The 23,888-nt window shown below is 39.7% G+C and overlaps 2 protein-coding genes across 3 annotated transcripts in view; one reads left to right on the plus strand and one right to left on the minus strand.

The window, feature by feature from the left end:
• Positions 1 to 13,933, minus strand: part of LOC111142094 (dual specificity phosphatase 16) — a 74,285-nt gene extending 60,352 nt beyond the window's left edge. Inside the window, exons 1-2 of one of the 2 annotated variants that reach the window (XM_022495045.1) lie at positions 13,910 to 13,933; positions 12,626 to 12,754 (exon numbers count right to left, since the gene is read on the minus strand). The gene's annotated coding sequence lies outside the window, so the exon portion shown is untranslated. Of the gene's footprint in view, positions 1 to 12,625; positions 12,755 to 13,909 lie in introns of those variants that run through there. The other variant, XM_022495046.1, reaches the window with a different exon arrangement.
• The window catches only part of LOC111142028 (translation initiation factor IF-2-like), a 37,862-nt gene that overhangs the window by 12,119 nt on the left and 1,855 nt on the right, over positions 1 to 23,888 (plus strand). The window contains exons 2-3 of the mRNA XM_022494948.1: positions 18,589 to 19,145; positions 19,538 to 19,896. Of these exons, the coding sequence (XP_022350656.1) occupies positions 18,589 to 19,145; positions 19,538 to 19,896 (916 nt within the window). The remainder of the gene's footprint in view (positions 1 to 18,588; positions 19,146 to 19,537; positions 19,897 to 23,888) is intronic.

Here is a 23,888-nt window from a genome sequence, read left to right on the forward strand (position 1 = left end):
GAGCCCGATGCGGGACTCGATCCCAGGACCCCGAGATCATGACCTGAGCTGAAGGCAGCGGCTTAACCCACTGAGCCACCCAGGCACCCCAAAATCTCTCTTAATAGCTGAAAAGATACCTCATCAAGCAAGGTATACACATGCTTATTCAAATAAGCATATGAAAAGATGCTCAATGCCATATCAGGAAAATGCAAATTAAAACAAAAGTGAGATACGTCTACACACCTCTTAGAACAGCCACAATCTTGAACACTGACAGCACCAAATGCTGGCAAGGATGTGGAGCAATGGAACTCATTCACTGCTGCTAGGAATGCAAAATGGTACAGCCACTTTGGAAGACAGTTTGGCAGTTTCTTCTAAAATTGAACATACTCTTCGATCCAGCAATCACATTCCTTGGTATTTTCCAAAAATAGAGGAGAATATGTCCACACAAAAACCTGCCCAAGGATGTTTATAGCAGCTTTATTCAGCTTGAAAGCAACCAAGAAGTCTTCAGTAGGTGAATGGATAAACCAACTCTGGTACATACATAAAATGGAATAGTAGTGGTAAAAAGAAGTGAGTTATCATGCTACGGAAAGCCATGGGGGACACTTAGATGCGTATCACTAGGCAAAAGGAGGCAATGTGATGTCTATGCACTGTACGATCCCAGGTCTATGGCATTCTGGAGAAGGCTAAACTGTGAGGGCAGTAAAAAGGCTGCAGGGGCTTGTGGGGAGGGAGAGCGGATGAATCAGTGGCGCACATAGGATTTCTAGGGCAATAGAACTGTTCTGTAGGATACTATAACGGTAGGTAAATGTCACTTACACATTTGTGAAAACCCACAGGATGTACAGCACAAGAAGTGGATCCTAGTGTCAACTGTGGGCTTTAGTAAACTATAACAATAAGAAAGAAAAAATCTCTTAATAAACTTCTTAAAATTCAAATACAACATGTATACTAAAAAGCATACAAATATGAATGTACAACCAAAGAACTCTTTTTTTTTGTTTTTTTGTTTTTTTAAAGATTTTATTTATTTATTTGACAGAGAGAGATCACAAGTAGGCAGAGAGAGGCAGAGAGAGAGGAGGAAGCAGGCTCCCTGCCTAGCAGAGAGCCCGATGCAGGGCTCGATCCCAGGACCCTGGGATCATGACCTAAGCCGAAGGCAGAAGCTCTCACCCACTGAGCTGCCCAGGTGCCCCAAAAGAACTCTTAACAAAGTTAGCGTATTCATGTTAACTAGCTCCCTGATCAAGGAATAGAAGACTCCAGAAGTTGGCCTCATCTACTGTCCCATCAATCAATCTCCTTCCTATAAAGATCACTGCCATCCCTCCTTCTTACACCACAGATTCGTTTTGCCTCTTTTTGCCTGTCTAAACTCTTCTGCTCAACACTATATTTGAGTCCATGTTGTAAATAGCAATAGTTTTTCCTGGTCACTGCTATACAGTATACCTATCCATTCTACTGACACCTAGGCTGTTTCCAGTTTAGAGCTGTTACAAATGGTACTATAAACATTCTTGTACGTGACTTCTGGTGACCAGAAGGACACATTTCTGCTGGGTATGCACTTAGGAGTGGATTTACTGGATCGGAGGTATGATGAATAGAACAGCTTTACTATAATACTACCAAATTTCCAAAGTAGTTATACCAATTAACAATTCTACCATCAGTGTTCAAGAATACTAGTTGCTCTAAATCTTTGTTCATACTTGATATTTTCAAGTTTTTGTTGTTGTTGTTTGCTTTTAAATTTGTTATCTAGGTCAGCATCTAGCAGTAATTCGCCGTGGTTTTATTCAGCATTCTTTGATGACTAATACATTGACCATCTCCGAGAACTTTCACATTTATATCTACAATTGACCTGAAATCTATTTTTATGTATGATGTGAAGTAGGTGTCAAAACTGTTTTTTTCTGATATGGACAGGCTATGCAATTGAACCAGGATCATTTACTCAGAAGACTTTTCTTTCCACACTGCTGTTTAATGCCACCTTAATTATAAATTGTGTGTGTGTGTGTATGCACGCATAAATATACATACTTACATATATTTACTGCATACACACACATGTATTTTTATGGGTCTGTTCTGGTCTCTATCCACTGACCTGCAGTAATTCCACACTGCACATCCAATAGCGTAAATCCTACAATTTTTTTTCTCTTTGATATTATTACCTTGACTATTCTTGCTGTTTGTGTTTCCATATAAATTTTAGAATCAGCTTGTGTAATGATTTTAGACATCTTTCACTGGATTTATTTAGTTCCAAGTATTTGAATTTTTTGATGATACTATAAATGTCATCTTTTTAGAACTTCATCTTCTGGTTATTACCGTTATACAGAAATACATATTTTGTATATAGACGTGGTATCTAGGAATATTACTGAACTTACCTTTAACAAAGTATTATTTTTAATTTACATGAATTAAAATTTATATTTTCTGGTGTATAGTTCTAGGAGTCTTGACCAAATGTAATGTAGGAATACATGGTTGTAGGAATACAACCATGATACAGAACAGTTCCATCACCCCCAAAAAAACTCCCTCATGCCACTCCTTTGTAATCAACTCCTTCCCCGACCCTCAAAGCCTGGCAACCACTCACGTGTTCTCTGTACCTACAGTTTTGCCCTTCTAGAATAGGACTTAAATTGAATCACAGAGTGTATAACTTTTTGAGAATGGCTTCTTTCACTCAGTATAATTCCTTTAAAATTTTTCTGTGTTGTGGCATACATCAATAGTTTATAGGGATGTACCACACTTTGTATATTCATTCACCAGTTGTAGGAAATTTGGGTTCTTTCTAGTTATTGGTGATTACACATAAAGCTGCATAACCATTTGAATACAAGTCTATGCAAGGACATAAAGTTTGCGTTTTTAAGTAAATACCTAAGAGTAAGGCTGGTGAGTCATATGAGAAGTGTACACTTATCTTTATAAGACACTGCTAAACTATTTTCCAAAGCAATTGTACCATTTTGCACTCCCACCAGCAACACATGAAAATTCCGTTTGCTCTCCATCCTCATCAGAATTTGGTATCATATTTAGGAAGTCCCCATTTTTGTTTGCAAAGAGCTTTGTATCATGAACAGATATTAGATTTTAACAAATGTTTCACCTTGAATACACTGAGATAGTCATATGATTTTTCTATTTTTACAGGTAATGTGGTGAATTATATTGATTTTAATACTATCAAAATACTTATGTATATATTTCCTATTTAATTAGAAGAAGCTCGATTATCATACAAATCATGATCAAATTTTAAGTTACTCTGATAAAAAGGTAACATGGACAATGAAGTCTAATGCTATTCTAAAAGCTACTACCTAGCCAAAATTGTAGGATCGCTTCAGTCACATTTCCTTGCAAATCTTTCCCCAAGAAATACAGAACAGATAAGAGAAATGGTGACCAAATCAGTCTTAGAGCAGTATGTACCACTCTAATGTTTAAAATGTGGATTCTGGGGGCACCTGGGTGGCTCAGTGGGTTAAGCCTCTGCTTTCAGCTCAGGTCATGATCTCAAGGTCCTGGAATCAAGCCCCGCGCCAGGCTCTCGGGCTCTCTGCTCGACAGGAAGCATGCTTCTCCCACTCTCTGTGCCTGCCTCTCTGCCTACTTGTGAACTCTCTCTGTCAAATGAATAAATAAAATCTTTTAAAAAAAAATGTGGATTCTGAAGCATCTAAAAGGGAAGAGAACTTCTATTACAAATGATAAATTATAGTATAAAAATGTTATTTTTCCCATGCAACATAAATAAATGGATAAATAATGAAAACATCTGATAGCTGTATATATACATTATAAATTTATGAAATTAACATTTCATAAATCATTTGGAGCGGAAATCTTATATCCTTTTGGTAACGATGACATTAACAAATTCTGGTCTACTAATTACCAACCATAAGTTAGTTTTATCTTTTCACTTTACCTGTTCTCTGGGGGTTGTGTGTTTTCACAACCTAATGATCAACCATAACCAGAGAGCTGGGTGATGAGAAGCCCCACAGGGCCCAGATAATCTTTTGCAATGAAACTGTCATAATGTTATCAAATGTACTTTCAATTCTTGAGTTCTGCAGAGTCTAGGTTAAGAATGACCTAGGGTGGCTCTGCACATTTTGGCAGCTTCCCATACTGTCCACACTGTCGCTCTCTGAAGTTACCTTAGTCTTCTGCATTACCTCCCCTGTTCACAAACTCAGCTCTATTCGGTATCTTGGCAAAAGAAGAGATGGGTAATGTTCCATCAAGACCTGACAACAGGGGCGTCTGGGTGGCTCAGTGGGTTAAAGCCTCTGCCTTTGGCTCAGGTCATGATCCCAGGGTCCTGGGATCAAGCCCGCATCAGTCTCCCTGCTCTGTGGGGAGCCTGCTTTCCCCCGCCCCCTCTGTCTGTTCTCTGCCTACTTGTGATCTCTGTCTGTCAAAAAAATAAATAAAATCTTATAAAAAACAAACAAACAAACAACAAAAAAAAAACCCCTGACAACATACCAGAAAGCAACGCAGATGCCATGGATAGCCAAGCATAAAGGCAATGCCAGACTGGAGATCTTGAGTTCTATTGCAAGCACTACGAACTCCTCCCTCTTTCTGGGTCACCATGCACATTCCTCACCCATTTGCATATGGTTTACTGGATTTTACTTCTTTTTTTTTTTTTTTTTTTTTTTTTTACTTCTTGCTCTTACTGCCTCGTAGAGTGCTATTAGCATTAGAGCATTCTAAGTCCCAGCACCATATGGTGATAACATGTAACTCCATATAACTAAGATGAGCTCACAGAAGACTGGTCACCTGCCAAGTAGTATCCACAAGATGCAAAAAATTGTAGATTTCAGTGCTTGATATTTTCAAGTAATTCTAAGCATATTATAGCACAGCCCACAGTATCCTTCAACCTCAACCACCATAATCCTATTACTTCTTTTAACTACTACCATACTATCATTATGAAAGTCACAAAGAATAAACAAATCAGTTGGGTAATTCTCTAAAGCTGGCATTTAACCCAAAAAAAGCTGGTTTTACAGAAATAAAAATTCACTGAACTTGGACTGGGTGTTCTGTTTGCTCTGTGAATTTAAAACAACAAATACGCTGTCCAGTGAACTTTGGCTTCTATTTCCTCATGTGAGTAGGTTTTTAAAAAACAACAACTGCCATATATCTCCAGGGCAAAGTACAATGTACCCACTAAAGGACTGTGTAGAACAGTAGTTAAAGAACTAATCTTTAGGCTCAGGGTTTGAGGGTCATACCACCAGTATGAAGAGCAAAAGGAGTAAAGTTTGTAAAAGTTAATAAACTAAAGATCTGACAAAGCTTTTGTGGAGTGCTTCTTACTAATCATCAACAAAAACTTCTCACTCTAGGGGTATTACTGAGGATGGAAAGAAATGTTAGCTGCTTGAGGTCAGGTGGTAAAAGGCAATACTCTCAAAACTAAGAATTTTAACACCTCAGTTATCATCTTGTCTATCCCCATGGTTTAATAGGTAATGAGGAAGAAGAGTTGGAGAATGAGTCTGAGGCCTCAGATTCTCTTTGGAATACAAAGCCCTCAACTAAGCAAGCTGTACTGGTAACAGCTAGAGATGGGAGAGGCTACTCCACAGTTCCTATACTCCACTCCTTCCATTTTTGTATCCCTGTGTGATCACGCCTGATCTGTGAGAAGTTCTAAATTGCCAATCCATATTTTAAAAACAAAATGGCATTTTATTTAAAAAAAAAAATCAGGGCGCCTGGGTGGCTCAGTGGGTTAAGCCTCTGCCTTCAGCTCAGGTCATGATCCCAGGGTCCTGGGATCGAGCCCCACATCGGGCTCTCTGCTCGGCGGGGAGCCTGCTTCCCCCTCTCTCTGCCTCTCTGCCTACTTGTGATCTCTCTCTCTCTGTCGGATAGATAAATAAAATCTTTAAAAAAATAATAAATAAAAATAATAAATAAATAAATAAATAAATCAAATAACACAATTAAAAACGGGCGAAGGACTTAAACATTTCTCCAGAGAGCATATACAAATGGCCAACAAGTAGATAAAAGATGCTCAGAACCTTATGCACTCTTGGTGGATTATAAAATGATGCAACCATTATGCAAAACAGCACAGAAGCTCCTCAAAAAAAAAAAAAAAAAAGTGAAAAAAAAACAGAACTACTAAGTGATGCAACAATCAACTTGTGGATATATAGCTAATGGAACTGAAAGCAGGGTCTCTAAGAGAGAACTGTACGCCCATGTTCATAGCAGCATTATTCATAATGACTAAAAGCAACTCAAATGTCCGACAGATGAATAAATGAAGCGTGGCTATACGTAAAATGATAATACAATATTAATCAGCTTTCAAAAGGAAGGAAATCTTGTCACAGGCCACAACATGGATGAAACCTGAAGACATTATGCTAAGCAAAATAAATCACAAAAAGACAAACACTATAGGATTCCTCTTACATGAAGTATCTAAAATAATCAAAATCATAGAAACAGACTATAGAATGATTACCAGGGGTTGGGGGCAGGGAGAAATGGGGATTTGCTGGTTAATGAGCAAAGAGTTTCAGATCTGCAAGATGAAAAAATTCTAAAGATAGGTTTTACAACAAAGAGAACATACTTAACACTACTAGTTAAATTGGCATTTTATGTTGTTTTGACCACAACAGGAAAAAAGGAAAAAAAAAAAAAAAGACAACAGATCTCTCACTTTTTCTTGCTGTGTCCCTCTCTACCTTTCACATTCTAAGGAAGCCAAGAAGTGTCCCAGGACAGTCTTTCTCTCCCCAGATCCACTGTGTCTGCAATCACAGAAGGGAAGGAGAAATGGCCAGGAGAGGACCTCAAGCGGACTGGCCTCCACTTCTGTGACTTTATCCCCCAGCCTAGGAAAGTGGAGACTGGTGTGTTGGACCCCCAGTTGAAGAACGCCCAGGGAGAAGAATAAGGAGTCTTTTATGGTGATTTGTTTAAATTACGAAGAGTGGAAAATAAAGAGATGGTGCCAAATGCAAACTCCTTGTTGACTAAGTGCATGCTATATTTCCTTGCATTCCTTCTAATACCTCACTCTTACAAATCACTCAGTAAATACTCGTTCACACTGATAACAATGACATATTGATGACTACTGGCAAAAAGAATGGATCTTCTGTCCAAAAAAAAAAAAAAAAAAAAAAGCCTAACAGACTCAGAAGCCAAAGTGCTTATTTTTAATGAATGAAGGGTCACTTCCATAGTAAAAAATCTCCAATGATTTCATAACTTTCACTAAAAACTTGTATAAAACTACTTTTTCCTGGCAAGTGAATACCACACTGGCTAACATTTGTACTTGGAAATTCCCCCACCCTCCCAAAAAATACTGTATCTCTTTAAACTAACATCATTAATTACATTCTATAATGAGACAGCCAATGACAGCATCTAAGATCCTTCAACGCAGGTCATTCATCTACCAGGGAAAAAAACGCTTGAGTTTGTCTTTCAGTTGGACTGTAGACAAGAGAAGAAGGGGTTTTCCGCTGTACATGATTTTTACTGTTGGTTATAAAATCAAACTTCCTGAATATTTACATTAACAAGGCTCTTAGTCACTCACATAAGGAAAAATGAAAACAATTGCTTTAATTACATACTTAAGAGGGTTTCGGGAGAGGAAAAAGTTTCTAATATTTGGATATTATATGGTAATGAAATCAGATGCCTCTAAGCTACCCTTAAGCTGTTTAAAGCAACTGTTAAATTTGTAGACATACATGCATTTTGTTCTTAAAAATACACCTCAAAGCGTCGGTGCCTTTGGTCCCTTAAATGCCACAGTTAACAATGTTAATCTCCAGGGTCTCCCAATACTGATAAACCACAAATAAAATGCAGTGGGATCATTCTGTAAGATTTTTGATGGATAGAAGATGAAAACTTTTTAGGTTAACATTTTAACAGCCTCTTTTATAAGCAGTGTAATTGCTCTGCAATTTGCTAGAGTTGGGAATAGGATTTTCAACTCACTGTATGTCCAAATTCATATAATTTTGACAGAGTTTTATAAGAGGAAGCAGACCACTGCTCTCGCTGAAACGCAAGTAGAATCCCATTTTTTTTTTTTAGTAGAATCCCATTTAAAGGCACTTGAAACCTCAAAGGTTCTGCCTCATTCAAGTAGAATTTAGTTGCCACAATGCATGAAGGGAATCACTTTCCTTTAGTTGTCCTTTAATTTTATCCAAGACAAATATGTGGTGCAATAATATTAACAAACAAGAACAAACACCCAACAAGCAAAAGGGGATTTCTACCAGGTTCCTAACCATAGCATTTAAAATTAAGCCTCCTGGTAGGATAACTTGCATTTTCTTGGGACACTGCACGAGAGTGTTCTGATTATAGACTACACACATGTATATACATGTTCCTCTATAAAAATAAAAATGTATTTCATTTTCCACTTTCAGTGGAAATTTGGGGCAGAATATAAGTAACTGCCCAAAAATCAAAACCTCATTTTAGCTTTAACCTTCTATACCATCAAGATCTTTATTAGAGATACTACTCAGTAATGTGACTAGGAAACATTTTCCTATCTTCTCTTTAATCTTGTCCACTTTTTTGTTAAATATTCTTATACTACATGTAACTAAGAGGTGACACGATTATATTTCTCCTGAATAGGTAATAGAGACCAATTATTGTACAGTACCTCAACTATATAACTATTAAAATGTCATCAATAGGAAAAACATAAGGAAAAAAACATGATTTAGAATCATATTTGTGGGGCACCTGGGTGGCTCAGGGGTTAAAGCCTCTGCGTTCAGCTCAGGTCATGATCCCAGGGTCCTGGGATCGAGTCCCACATCGAGCCCCACATCGGGCTCTCTGCCCAGCGGGGAGCCTGCTTTCCCCTCTCTCTCTGCCTGCCTCTCTGCCTACTTGTGATCTCTGTCAAATAAATAAAAATCTTTTTAAAAAATTTTTTTAAAAATCATATTTGTTCTTCTCACTGACTTTGATCCTCCTTCCCACCATCTCAAATCCTTTTTGTGAACAGTACTGCATATACAACAAACTGATAAATGATATCTATTGGAACTAAATTCTTTTGTCTCCTGTTAGTAAAAACTAAATTATTACAATTTCACTCTTGAATCTGCAGTCCCAAAGCTGGCCCACTCAATATTTTCATATACTGATGCTCACAGCCAAACCTGAGGGACTTACCGGCACTACACCAAACTCATGGCGTTGCTATTTTCTCCTACTACAATGGACTACAATAGGTTATAATAATAAAATTTAAATGTTGGTAAGGCACTAAGAGTCAGACTACCCAGTGCAGTGATTTAAATAGTTACTTTAACCACATTGTGATGGAAATCTTTCAAATATACGGTCATCTCCATGACTCCTGCTGCACCCAGCTCTGTACCTGCCCAGGCCCCATTCTCCCTGCACCCAGCACACGGGAGAACTCACTTCACCCCCCAGTCCTCTCTGCCCTCCAGGGCTTATCTCTCCACTCTGTCCACAGCCCAGTCCTGCCTGCTGCTGTTCCCATGATCACCAATGTCTACACCACTCACTCTTGTTTCATAATTTCTTCTTTCTAACCTTATTTGTCTTCTGTCATTCCTCAGTTTCCTTAGGGGGAAAAAAAGGTCAACAGCCTCCCTGGTTGGAAGGAACAAACAAGTGCCATGAGCCCCCATTCTCCTCTCAATTATAAAAATAACTCTTCTATTGCCATTTGAGAAGAAAATGAGCAAGTACTCCTAATTTTGAGCACAGATCTAAATGAGTATGAACAGATATCTATGTATGTGCATACATGTGGGCTCTTTGCTTTTCTAGTTTAAAAAAAGAAAAACAGGGAGAACAAATGCTCATTTTTTTGTTCAGTTGCAGAGTGCTTTTTACCAGTTCCTGCCTCCTGTCTATCCTTTATCCAATCACTTTCTGATACTATATGACCTTCCACACATTATGGTCTCTGCGTCACATGGCTCATCGCACACACTAGGATATTCCCTTCTTCCTGATAAATTAGTTAAGATGGGAACATTACTTAATTTATATAGATGTCTATGTCAGATTTCTCTAAAAATATGTTAGGACATGGTGCTAGTCTATATCAGCATTACAGAAGTGTGACCCAGAGACCATTGGTAGGAGGTCCCTGAGAGCCTTTCAGGGGATCCACACTGGCAAAACTATGTTTAGTAACAGGAAGATGTTATCTGCCTTTTTTGCTCTCATTCTCTCATGAATGTACAACAGCAAATCTAGAGGATACATGGTGTGTGATAATGTATCATGCTGACAACTAGTGAAACTAGTTTATTTTAGAAAAACTAGTGTTTTTTAGAATTTTCTAAGGCAGTCAGTTTAAGGCATAAATATATACATTTTCAGAAATAAGTTGTGTTCTCAGTACTTCCAAGTTCCTAGCAAAATCAATCTTTGCTAATATCTGCTATAATCTCCACAACTTCATTATCATCCAATGAATTCACTCAGTATTTAAAGGAAAAGAAATCAAATGTTTTAAACACTGAGAAGACAAGCTCTTTAAAAGTAAAAGACTTTACATATTAGAAATAAGCCACTGAGGCATTATCCAGGGTAAATAACCACACTGCACTGGTTGGAACAGTGCGCACAACAGCTGAGAAACTGATGAAGCTTGGTATGGTTAACACTGCTGAATGTCTGCTGGATGGAAAGTCTGTAAAAGAAATCACAGCAGTGCCACTTAGAAATGATGCAGTATCTCATCAAATTAATTGTTATGAGTAGTTACATGAGTTAGAAGTTAGCATCTCGCCTTAAGGACTGTACTTCGGCTTTATAAGTAGAAAAATCCATAGACACAGGTAGACTTACTGTTTTGTTTTCACTATTCCCGTATCCATGCCAACTAATCAAAGTAGGTCTTCTTTTATGTGAATGGTTGCAACAAATAAGAATGCTGTTGAATTACTCAAAGTGTTAAGTAACTTTTTTGAGTGTCATGATTTATCCTGAAAGAACTATGTTGATATCTGCTCTGATGGTGCAAAAGCAAAGACGAGCAAAAGTGCTGATGCTTTTGCGTGAATCAAGGCAGAAGTATGAAACTGTACTTGTAATAAGCATATTCTTCACTACATCAGTCATTTAAAAAAAAAAAGCCAGTTTCACTTCACAATGTCCTTGATAAAACATTAAGGGTTATTAATTTTATTTCACCTCTCTCTTGAGAACTTGGTCTTTTTCATAATCTGTGTGAGGAAATGGGAGGTACACAAAAAACACTTGTGCTGCATACTTAATAGGAGTCTTAAGGAAAATAATTTATACAATTGTTGGAGTTAAAAGCTAAACTATACTTTTTTCACAGAATACCATTTTTGCTTAAAAGAATGACTGGCAGACAACACTTATTCAGACTGAGGTATTTGGCAGGCATTTTTTCTAAAATGAATAAAGTGAGCCTGACACTTCAAGGAAAAAACTGACAATATCTGTTGCCGATGATAAAATCTGAGCTTTCAAGAAAAGGTTAGAATTTTGGAAAACTTGAACTCAACAGCAAAATCTTGACCACTTCCCAATTCTCAAAAGCATTTTGAGGAGAATAACAGTCAAATTAATGAATGTGATTTGTTAAATATTGTGTAATCAAATGTGTCAACATTTGAAAGATCTGTATAACTCAGTAAACCATTATTTTTCAAATAACCAACGATGTTACAAAATCACACACAGGTCAAAGATCCATTCAAAGTTCAAGATGGACCAATAGAATTTTAATGTTACAGAATATTTAAAAAATCACTGGTATGGTTTCAGATTCAACACTGCAACTAACTTTTAAGGATCTACCACTTGATGAGTTTTGATGTGACAAAGGATACTCAATTATGAAAGCGATTAAAACAGTCTACTCTTTTTCTACTATGTATCTGTGTACAGAGGGCTTTCCCCATATAATTCAAATAAAACTATCACAACAGATTGGAATACAAAAGCAGTTATGAAAATCCAACTGTTTTCTATTAAGCAACACAGTAAAGAAAGTGGCAAAATGCAAATGTCACACTTATCACTCTATTTTTTGCTTTGGGCTATCTTTTTCATGAAACTGTGTTATCTATATTAACCTTTAATGAGTTTGTTATTTTTTTTTTTTTAAGATTTTACTTATTTGTCAGAGAGAGAGAGAGAGCACACAAACAGGCAGAGGCGGAGAGAGAAGCAGGCTCCCTGCCGAGCAAGGAGCCCGATGCAGGACTCAATCCCAGGACCCCGGGATCATGACCCGAGCCAAAGGCCGCGGTTTAACCGACTGAGCTACCCAGGAGTCCCAAGTTTGCTATTTTTAAATGAATAAACATTTTAAATATTTCTCAGAGTTCATTTCTAATATGTTGAATGTTGATATAGTCCACATAAACAAAAGATCTTTGGGGTCTTTGATAATTTTTTAGGAGTACAAGGTGTCCTGACACCAAAATGTTTCAAAACCAGTGGTTTATAATACCGCAAAGAAAGAGCACTTGTAAGAATGTATATATAATAAAATAAGCACCTGAAAACGAATCAGAAGATCTTGGCTCCAGGTCTAGCACCACTTCTTACTTGCTTTGGGATCTGGATAAATTACTTAGTCTAAGTTCTTAGTTTCCTCATCTGTAAAATGGATAACTCATATCTTGTTCTGAGGATAAAAGAAAAAATATGTCAAAGCAATTTATACACTATAAGTATGTTATTATTACAAGTCTCAAAGTTGAGTTTTAAATACATCTAATGACCAAATTTCTCCTTATTTTAAAAAATCCATTACTAAAAGCAGAACTTACAGAAAATGTGAAGAGGAGATCTTTGATTAGTCAATTAGCTCAAATGTCCAACCACAAAAGTTATTGTAGTAAATGTCTTCCTCTACAGTTATAATTGACAATGTATATTTCAATTATGGGTATTTCCAATTATAGATAAAAATACAGACAATAATAACATACCCCAATGTACCCATCACCTAGCTCCAACAATTATCAAAAATTTGCCAATAATGGGGTACCTGGGTGGTTCAGTTGGTTAAGCAGCTGCCTTCAGCTCAAGTCATGATCACAGGAGTCCCAGGATCGAGCCCCACATCAGGCTCCCTGCTCAGCAGAGAGCCTGTTCCTCCCTCTCCCTCTGCCTGCCGCTCTGTCTACTTTTGCTATTTCTCTGTCAAATAAATAAATAAAAACTTTTTTTAAAAATTTGCCGATATTGTTTTGCTTCCCATTTGTGTGTATGTTTGTGCCTATCCTGAAATACATATATTAGAGAGCATTTCATTTTGCCTATAAATACTTCCATACATATATTAGAGAGCATTTCATTTTGCCTATAAATACTTCCATATGTTTCTTTAATAGATGAGAATTTTTTAACATGATCACAATACCATTAACATGAATAAAAACTTAATGGTTATAATTCTTATATATCATCCAATACACACTTCATGTTTCCTGAGTATCTCCAGAAAAAAAGTCTTGATAGTTTTTAGTTGGTTCGTATCATCAAAAAAAATCACTTACCAGTTCATTTTCAAGTGAACACAAGATTTTAAGCTAAAGCTAGGAAGGAAAAGGAAATAATATCATGCTTTATATACCATGTCCAATCTACAAAACAAAGTCAACAACTATCTTCCTGAGGAATGTGCTTCTCTCCCAACCAAACAACAAACAAAAATAACAAAAGAAACCCACTATAAAATAGGCCAGACTAGCAACACTTCAGTGTTCTGAGATGAGACCAGAAGACACACCTCAGTTACTCAGGAAGAGAGAGCTGATAGGAGACAATCACCCACCACTTCGGAAAAGATGAGGTCAGGTCTGCCACAGCACCAGGACAAGCTGAAGCTGAGGTCAGGGTCCAGGTTCTAGAGTGAGCAACACTGCTCAAACAAGTCAGGTGGCCAAGACTATAAGGCAACCCCTTGCAGGTTTCAACTCAAAGCTCAAAAAACAATGCTCTAAGCTAGAGATGTAATGGAACCATGGTCAAAAGTGACAGTTTTGAGAATTTATTCAATTTGTTCAGCAAACATTTATCAAAAGACGACTCTACTAGGCACCACCCAGGATATGAGTGGTATATTTTTAAAATTTATACAATGCAAACAATAAGCAGGATACAGCTCTCTACACATGTCTTTCCCCATTGATTTTAAGGGGAAGAATGGAAATTATTTAATATTAATGACCTTGTCATTTACCATTACAATTTATAGTGCATCTTTTCTCTGTAACCTACAGTCTGACCCACCCCTCATGCAGTCACTAAAACAAATCTGAATTCTATTGTCCTTCTCACACACACCAGACCCCTAGTGTCTATATCTACAATTCTCTGAATATTTAGTTTAGAAGGAGACCAAGGTAATGCTAAAGAATTTCCCACCTCCTCTGAAAACTGTTTTCTTTTCCATACGATTATCCCAAGTACGTCAGAATGAATTGTAGAAGCATATGTAATATACAAGTAATATAAATCCTTTTTAGAATCCTTTACCTCAATTTCACCTATAGATCTTTTCATTTAAAACATATTTCTTACAGAATGTTTGAGAAGTACTTCATAAATGTGTCTAAAAACATGTAATAGTCACTAAAAAAATTTGGTTGACACGATGAAGAACATCTTCTCAACAGCAACAAAACCTAGTGGTTAGATAACTACAGTGAGTCCAGACTTCCCCATTTCGGAACTGATATTTTGCTTCAAATTTCTATTGTAGAAAAACAGTATAGGGGTGTCTGGGAGGCTGTTAGTTAAGTGTCTGCCTTGGGCTCAGATCATGACCCCAGGAGAATCAAGCTGCAGATCTGGATATCTGCTAGGTGCGGAGTCTGCTTCTCCCTCTCACTCTCCCTCTGTGCTCTAATAAATATTTGTATCATTTACATTCATTAGAATATTATACACAAAATAAAGTAAATGGGAACCTAACTAGCTTTCTATAATTTCCTTGACCCTGCCCATTATCTTCATTAGACATCTCATTTGTCATCAGATTTTCCTCTTCTCTCACTAGAATGTAAGGCCCATAAGGACAAAAACTTTATTTTCCACTGTATGCCCAGTTCCTAGAACAGTGCCTACATACAGTAAAGGCTCCAAATTAATTTGCTGAATGAAGAGATGGATAAATGACCTTCCCCTACTTCCTTTCCTCCATACACATTAACCATCCTTTATGGCCAAGGTCAAATTCTGTTATCTCTATGAAGATTAACTCACCATTACCTCCCCCAATGCTCCAATCTTTATCTCCCTTATACCATGAATTTGGCCATTCCCAGCTGTCTAAGAATTTTTATCTTTACAAATGTACATACTCTGCTTAAAATTCTTAAAATCCTCCTCTCCTTATTAAAGTTATGAGTCCATGTCTCCAGCTTTTGGTATCCACTTCGGTATATATAAATAGCCTATCATTAATAAATGTTTTGCTTGACCGATTTGTATCTATAGTTAATCTACAAATCAATTTAGTCAATAGTTCCAACTTTTTATAACCTATCCCTCTCTTTCTAACAACTCAGTTGAAACTGCAGTGGGTCTCTACTTTATATTTGGCAATTTCAAGTTCTACATTCTCATATAACTTATGCTCATAATTTACTTTAACAATCCCTTCTCCCAAGATTAAACTTATTGTCATGAAAAATCTCGTGACTTTTTGATAATACCTATAATGTGGTATCTATCCCAGTCAAGGAGGAGAAGTTTCATTACCCCCTTCTTGTTGCTGAAGTACTGAAGAGTACTTTTTTCCCCTTTATCCCTTTTTTCTTTCATGCCAAGAGGTATCCTATTTCCTTCTTTATTGATCATACCCCTGGCAAGCTTTTATTTCTTTATACCTGTCCATAGTAATCTGCCTTAGAACCTTCCTTTTGAGCCACTTCTGTATTCATTTGATTAAATTTCAAACTCTCTCAGTGTACGAGAATGGCCTATTCTTAAAGCCTGAGCTTGCTTCTTTAAATACAGCCAATCTTTATGAACCTCATCCCTTCACACAGCCAACCCTTGATCATCTGAGCTAATGGAATATAAAAAATACGAGATTATCCACAACACAAGAAAATTTTTTAAAAAAATTGACATCTGGCTTTGAAATATATCACATGGCTTTGGGCAACACTTACTTTCTTAATTGTGTTTTTGTTTAAGACAACATTAGTAATATTTTCTTTCATGATGGTGGATATCTGTCTTGGTTTTGATTTTGATGCAATTTTTAAAAAGTCAATCAAGCATCAACTGTGGTTTTTCCTGCAGAGTCTTTTAACTAGTTTTTTTTTCAATCTGTTGAAGTCTGTCATAAAATCTGGTTTCTGTTTGCCCTGATTTCTTTCCTCCCTTTTCTTGGAATTCTGATCCAAATCAACTTACTCTATATTAATTTACTTCAACTTAAAATAGCATTTGCTTGAGAATGCAAAGCATTTTAAAAACAATTAAATGTTCAGTGAAAATTTTAGTCCAAATAACACAGGGTAGGAAATCTCATTTTTTTAGATAATCCAGGAAAAGTTAGGTTTCTGGGGAAAACTGCACTGGTAATTCTAGCAAAATGCATTTAGTAGGATATTGTGATTGCTTGAAAATATGAAAACATTAATATTGGACTGCTTTGTAAGTCAGTTTCATCAGTATATAATCTCATAGACCAAAACCTCTACAGAATCAAATTCCCGATACAAGCATTAGAGAAAATAGCATTAACCCTGGCCCCTCTCCTGGTCCCAGACTAAACTCTGCGCCCATCTCAGACCTGATCTCAGCCTCACTTCTACAAGTAAGTTTTAAAATGTGTAAGAAAAAGGAAAAGAATTGTTAACAGGATCTTCTCTTTTGCCCTCTTTTCAGTTACTGCCATTAAGTTTTTGGCCAGAGAGACCCCTAATCCTCAATTTTACACAACTATTTTTACTTTATAGTGATTCAATTATTTTACATATGAATGTAGGGCTACAGCAATTGAACTCACTTTCCTTCATACACTATTCACCATATTACCAGCAGAATTAATAAACCATTTTTAATTTTCCCCCATGTGGAACTTTGATAACTACGCACTATTTTACCCAAAAACTAACTTTTGGTCTGGTGAATTTGGCCCAAGTTTTTACATGAGACGTTCAATGTTAACTACTCCCCCCTATTTTTTTTTTTAACAGCAACCTCCTACGCAGTCCTCAGACTCAGTAAATTCTACAACTTTTAAACAATAAAAACCAAAAAATTTTCACGGTGCACAGTCACATTCTGATGAAAATACCTACACAAAGCCACAAATTCCTAGTTTTTCAATTCACTTCTAAAGCTTTCTGCCTTTACTAAATAAGAGAGCTCCACAAGTATGAATTAATTATGGCCTCCCAAGCTGTGTGTCCACCAATATACACGATTCTCAAGGAAAAGTAAATAACTAAAAGTAACTAAACTGGTAAGAATTCTTTTTTTCTTTAAAAATTCACTTTAACTTAAAATCTCTCTTCTTCACGGAGTTTGAAATAGTATACAACCTTTGAGGAAAGAGTTGTCATCTATGTGCACTCTCAATGAGCCCCACAAAATGAGTGGCATAAAGAAGCAGCCTAAGTTCCCCAGTTAGGTCTTTCATGGATGGTACATTTCTCAAACACAAACACATACATATACACACACACACACACACACACACACACACACACACACACACCCCGGAAGAAAAAAAAAGAAACATACCTGGTCATTTTCTAAACAGGTTTGATAGGTTTGGTTGACTTGTAAGAGCTGAGTATTTACTTATAATCTTTTAAAGCCGAAGTGGCAGCCAGAGCAGTGGATAAATAAAAACTTCAGAGAGTTTTAAAAACCCTGCATCTTAACTCACTTCCCCTTGCTTCAAGCGGACAGCACAGCAAACCCCACGGCAAATGAGATTATGCAACAGGTTTTTCCCCCTCTACTTAATTCACCACGGGCTGGTTAGAGGTGTACTTTCTCCAAACAATTTGAAACAGCAGGACCCTAGAATCTTTGCAGCTGGCGTTTAACAAACTCCTTTAGGATTTTGCAGTATCCATTCATTTTCAGATCTACTCGTATTTTCTCGAGTTAATCTCCAGAGTTTTGTTTGTTTTGGGAAATTAACCCATTATCTGAGAGCTTCAATTCTGTATAAATATTTTCCTCCCTGGTGTTTTATTACACGAAACCACACATGATAAACAGATCCTCAGCTGCCCCCTTGGGCTTTTTTATTTCTCACGTTTTACCGCTAGTGTAAATAAAGAAGTCACAGGAGCGCTGGGCCCCCCAACACCGTGACTCGGGCCCCAGCATGAAAACTGAGTTTTTGGTTGGTCGCTAGGGTTTAAGAACGCAGCACCGTCACCACCCAGGTGGCCTCGCTGCTTACACCAAAGGCGAATTTGGGATAATGGGAACAGTCAGGCCGGGGCCCCACTTGGCAGGCGTGTTGTGTAACAGTCGCGCCTGGAAGTGAGCAGCTTCGCCCGCGAAGGTACCGCGTCCCACGGCTGCGGCTCCTTGCAGCGGGATCCGCCGGCCTAGCCCGCTCGCCGCGGTGCGGCCGGGGGCGCACCGACCGAGACCCCGCGTCCGGCCGCCCGCCCCCTTCCCGCTCGGCCCGGCCCCCTGCAAGGCCTACACTTCCCCCCCCAAAAAACGCCCGTGCGGCCCCGAGCCGCGGTCGCCCCCACCCCGCCTCCGGGAAAGGTGGCCCGGACGCCCGGGAAGGGAAGGCAGAGCCGGCGGGGCAAGAGCGCACTGCCGGGCAGCGGGAGTCCAAGCGCGCGGCGGAGCGTCCATGCTGCCGGCGCGGGCGGGCGTCCCGAGCCCCGCACCCTCCCGTACGCACGGTCCGCGCGGCCGGCCGGAGGCCACTTACTTTTGGGGCCGCCGACCTCCCGACTCCCTCCGGGGGAAATGAAAGTTGTCACGGCGTCTCCCCTCGGGCCCCCCTCGCCTGCCCGGCTTGCGAGGCGCCGCCGCGGAGCCGGGAGGGCGGCTGCGCTCCCGCTTGCGTCCGTCCCGTCGCGCTCTCCTCCTCTTCTTTTCACTATATTATCTTCTCCTTCTCTGAGGGGTGGGTGGGGGCGGGAAGCTTAGAAAGAGAGGAGACGTTTGCAACTTTTCTTCACTCTTTCTCTTCCACCCCCCCCCCCCGTCAGCCTTGAAAAAACAATGTTGAAAGGGGTGAAGAACTTGGGGAGGTGAAGGTGGGGGGCCGCGTGGGGAAAGCGGAGGGGGGAGGGAGAAGTGATAATAATCGTTTAAAAACTGATTAAAGCCCCCCAAACAGTGATACACAGAGGGGGAAAGGCGGGGGGGTGGGGTGGGGGGTTGGGGGGAAAGAGAAAGAGTCGCTGGTCAGGAAACTTCAAGCGCGGATGAGGTCATTGGTTTAAAAATAAAGAGATGGCGTCACTTGAAACCAATCCCAGTGAATGAACTCAGCGGAGCCCCGGGGAAAGGAGGAGACAGGCGAGGGCAGGGCGGTGGGCGCCGGGCGGGGCCGTGCGCCCGCCCGCCCGCCCGCCCGCCCGCCCATCCCGCGGCCGCCCGGGTCCGCAGCGCGGCTCCGAGCCTTGGCTTCGGCCGCGCGGGGAGGGGTCGGGTCACGTTCCGTTCCGGAGTTCGGCGACTCGCAGGCAGGTTCCGCAGGCGCCGCTGGGAGGAGCCGGGGCTGCCCGAGGAGGCCGCCCCGCGGCCTCCTCCTTCCGCGTCCGCGCGCTCGCCAGCCCCGACCCCGGGCCCGAGTCTGCGTCCCAACAGGTATTTCAGGGTGCGCCCCCCCCCCGCCCACCCCGGATCGAGACGCGGAGCCTTTTCCCCCTGGCTGCGCTCTTTCCAGCTGCCTCACCCGCGTGAATAAATGCAAACAATGATTTGAGAGAATTGCAAGCACTCCCTCTAAAGTCTGATGAATCCCAAAGGAAGGTCACTGCCGTCCTTGTGAAAGGGACGTTGCAGGTACTGAAAGAAAAATCACTAGTGTTGTCAGGCACTCAGCGATCTACACGTGTTTGTCGTTGAAAGACCCCACACGACTGTTCCTAACTTTCATTATTTTACTTTGTCGATGTTTACTTATTTACGTTCACGAATTCAATGAGTACGAGCGGCATGAAATTCCCTTCTAAAATGATTTCTACACCAGGCAGCACAGAATCGTTTTTAAATCAGACCAGAGATTCTCTGCCTCTTGAGAGGTGCAAATCCCTATTGCTTGAATTCTACGCATTTCGTGCATTTTCTATGTGGATTAATCAAAATAGCTGTTTTGAAGATTGTATTACACTCTTTGGAAAATGAGAGACCTGAGGTGGTGACAAACCAGGACTTGGAATCCGTGAATAGGACAATCGGAGCTTTATTCTAGTGTTCTTTGAGCATTTGAGCATGAAGCTGCTTCTACTGAGAAGTACTCACGTGAATATCACATAACAAAGATGTGATTAACGACGGAAAAGCACACTGCGAGTGGACTGCTTCATGGGCCAAAATTTATGTGTAGGAATAATCTAGCTCCTAAAATACTCCATTTGCAATGCCCTGGTTGGGACATCAGTCCCTAAAGGCATCTTTGTTGTGGAACGTCCATTTGGACACAGCCTGGGGGACTTTTTTTTTTTTTTTAACTGGCCAAAGAACTGAGAGTCAGGTTTGGGGTGAGTTAGAAAGATAAAACATCTCTGTATTCCTTTTCTGCCTTTAAATCCTGCAAATACAGTGCATTGGTTCCTACTGATAATCACTTAAGGTTAGTACTGGGGTAAGCCTCATCTTCCAGAGGAGGAAAAAGAGCCCATCTGGAGATGAGAGACTGATGATCCCAAGTCGGGCAGTAAATTAAGCCTGAAGGCCACAGATGCAGAGTCCACCTTCTGCTTCTGCCTTTGACCTCTTAAGACTTGGGCTGGGAGGAAGCAATCTCTCCCAGGGCTCCCCGTCCTCTGGTGGCCAGGAGATGTTACTGCAGCTTTAATGGGACTACCTGTGCTCTTCAAGTAAACCTCCAAAAATCTGCTAATCATAGACGTGCTGTTTTTAGAACATTTTGAAAGGGATAGGTCAAAATGATCTGCATCTCAAGTCTGCATAGTTGGAAGAGTTGGAATGTGGGGGAAGGAAAGAAATGAGAGAATCCTTGTCCTACAGGTGAAGAGTACAGATCTTGCCTGGATGAAAGACTCAGCAAGAATGTATGGAATACCCTTTAAGTACTGCACATCCTGAAACTTCTCTCACCTTCTTTATGTGTTTTTCATGCATGTGGTACCATGAATGCTAGTAATGGGAGCCTCCCCGGTATATAGCATCCAGAAAGGGAAATGGGATGTAGATTAGAACTAATTAAAAACTAAATTAGTAATTGAGGGGCACACAGTATTGGTTAAAAGAGTTCAGCAGAAAAAAAGGAGCAATGTAGTCTGGGATTGTCAGGGAAGTCATTTTCGGAGGAACTTTGACCTCATCCTTGAAGGGTAATTAAGATTAGTTTGGGTTAAAAGGACTCAGTGGGAGGTCTATTCTAGAGGGGAAATGGCATGAACAAAGACACGGAGGTAGAATGAATGAGGTGTATTCAGGTGAGTGAGGAGAAGACCCTTCAACAGCAGTAGAGACTGGTGTGTAGCAATTAAGAACTAGGCTAAATTTAAGAGATTTAGAGGCACATTATAAGGTTCTTGAATGTTAGGATAAATAGCTGGTTATTAGTCCAACAGGTTAATGTTGAACAAGTTTACTTCGTTAAAGAGCACATTTCTGTTCTACTAAAAAAGCTTCTATATATGCTAACAACAAACATGTGGAAACAAATTAAAAACTAAATGTCACTTAAAATTGCTCCAAAGAAGATAAAATCTCTGGGTATAACTCTAACAAACCATGACTGGGATCTGTATGCTGAAAAATATAAAATGCTGGTGAAGTTAAAGAAGGCCTAATTAATTGGAGCCACTCACTATATTCATGGACTGGAAGAACCAGTAAAATAAGTATTGTTCTTCCCACATTGATCTATAGATTTACTTTTTTATTTAAATTCAATTAGCCAACATATAGAACATCATTAGTTTCAGATGTAGAGGTCAGTGATTCATCAGTTGCATGTAACACTCAGTGCTCATCACATCATGGGTCCTCCCTAATGCCCATCACCCAGTTACCCCACCCCCCTACCCACCTCCCCTCCAGCAGCCCTCAATATCTTTCCCATAGTTAAGAATCTCATCATTTGTCTCCCTCTCTGATTAATTCCCATCATGTTTTTTTCCTCCCTTCTCCTATTGATCTACAGATTTAGAACACAACCCCTACCAAAATCCTAGCATGGTTTTGTACAGGCAGAGACCAGTTAAACCTAAAATTGCTTTTGGCACGTTTAAAGGGGTGAGTGAGTGCTAGATTCCCCAAAGGCAGATAAAGAGCTCATATACTTAGGACACCAGCAAAGCAGGGGCTCCGTGGCTTATAATCAGACAATGTAGAATGGAGCTCTTTTCATTTCAGTACATGTTAAGTGTGCAGTTCAGTCTTGTTTTCAGTCAGAGTTCAATATGGGAGAGGAGTGCCTTACTCTTTCACACTTAGACCCTGGTAAGTTTTTAATCCACCCATGGCTGAAGCTTATTCTTTCAGCTATTAGTTATTGAGTGCCTACTTTCAGCCATGTGCCAGGCACTGTGCCTGGCTCTGGGAGTTCAGTTATAAACAAGAAAAGCAAGGACCCTTCCCTCATGGAACATTCTAGTGGGGAGAGAAGCCAATAAGCAAATAAAAACAAAATCCAGGACTGTGAGAAAACTGACTATGTGGGGAAAAAGTTGGATGATGTGATACCAAATCATCGAGGGTAGGGGCCAAGGTGGCTGAGGGAGGCATTCATAAGGAAAGGACATTTGAACTTATCCTTAAGGATGGCAAACAGAGAAGTGGTCTGGGTAGAAGAAAGCGGTCATTCTGAAACTTTAGTAGAAGCGGACTGACTTGGAGGGAGTTGGTGTGTTTCCAGAGCAGAAGAAAGGCCTGTGGGGCTCAAAAGTGTAAAAAGAGGTCAGGGAAGAGCCAGACGATGTAGGACCTTGAAATGCATGGCAAGCAGTTCGCATTCTAGCCTAAAAGATGTAAGCCAGTTAGTACATGATTGGATTTATGAAGAGGGTATTTGCAAGTAATCATAATAGTTCAGTTTTAAAAGGAGAGTTTGAATAGTATTCTATAAATATTTATTTACTCTGGCAGCTCCCTTTTCCAATAGGAAGGAAGCATTTTTGATCATTTAATTCATCTCCAGGGATCCCTTTAATGTCCCCAAATCAAATGTTCTTGCCTTGGATTCATGTATTCCTAGGAAGTATATGGATGGACTTCCAAGGATCTAGGAGGCCCCCCAAATTTTGTGCATATATCCTTATGTGGGTTTTTCTGTGAATAGGTCCCTAGCTTTCAACAGATTTTCAAAGGACTGTCACACACACACACACACACACACACACACACACCCCAAATAAGACCTACTTCACATTTAAGTCTTGGCTGTGGCTTTTGAATGGTAGTGGCTGCTATTGTTCCTGGGGCTCATGGCACTCTAGAAATGAATCACAGTTCTGTTAAGCAGCAAGTTTTGCCTCAAAGAGATGGCACTGTATTGGAAAAGAGCACTATTTGTGGTAGAGTCGAAGGGAATATTCCAAGAATTTGCCTTCAAAGAAACCTCATGAAGGAAATATTTTATCTATGTGATCTGAGAACTAGAAGAT

This window comes from Enhydra lutris, unplaced genomic scaffold (genome assembly GCF_002288905.1).
Source record: "Enhydra lutris kenyoni isolate GAN:26980312 unplaced genomic scaffold, ASM228890v2 scaffoldscaffold7, whole genome shotgun sequence".
NCBI classification, from domain to species: domain Eukaryota; kingdom Metazoa; phylum Chordata; class Mammalia; order Carnivora; family Mustelidae; genus Enhydra; species Enhydra lutris.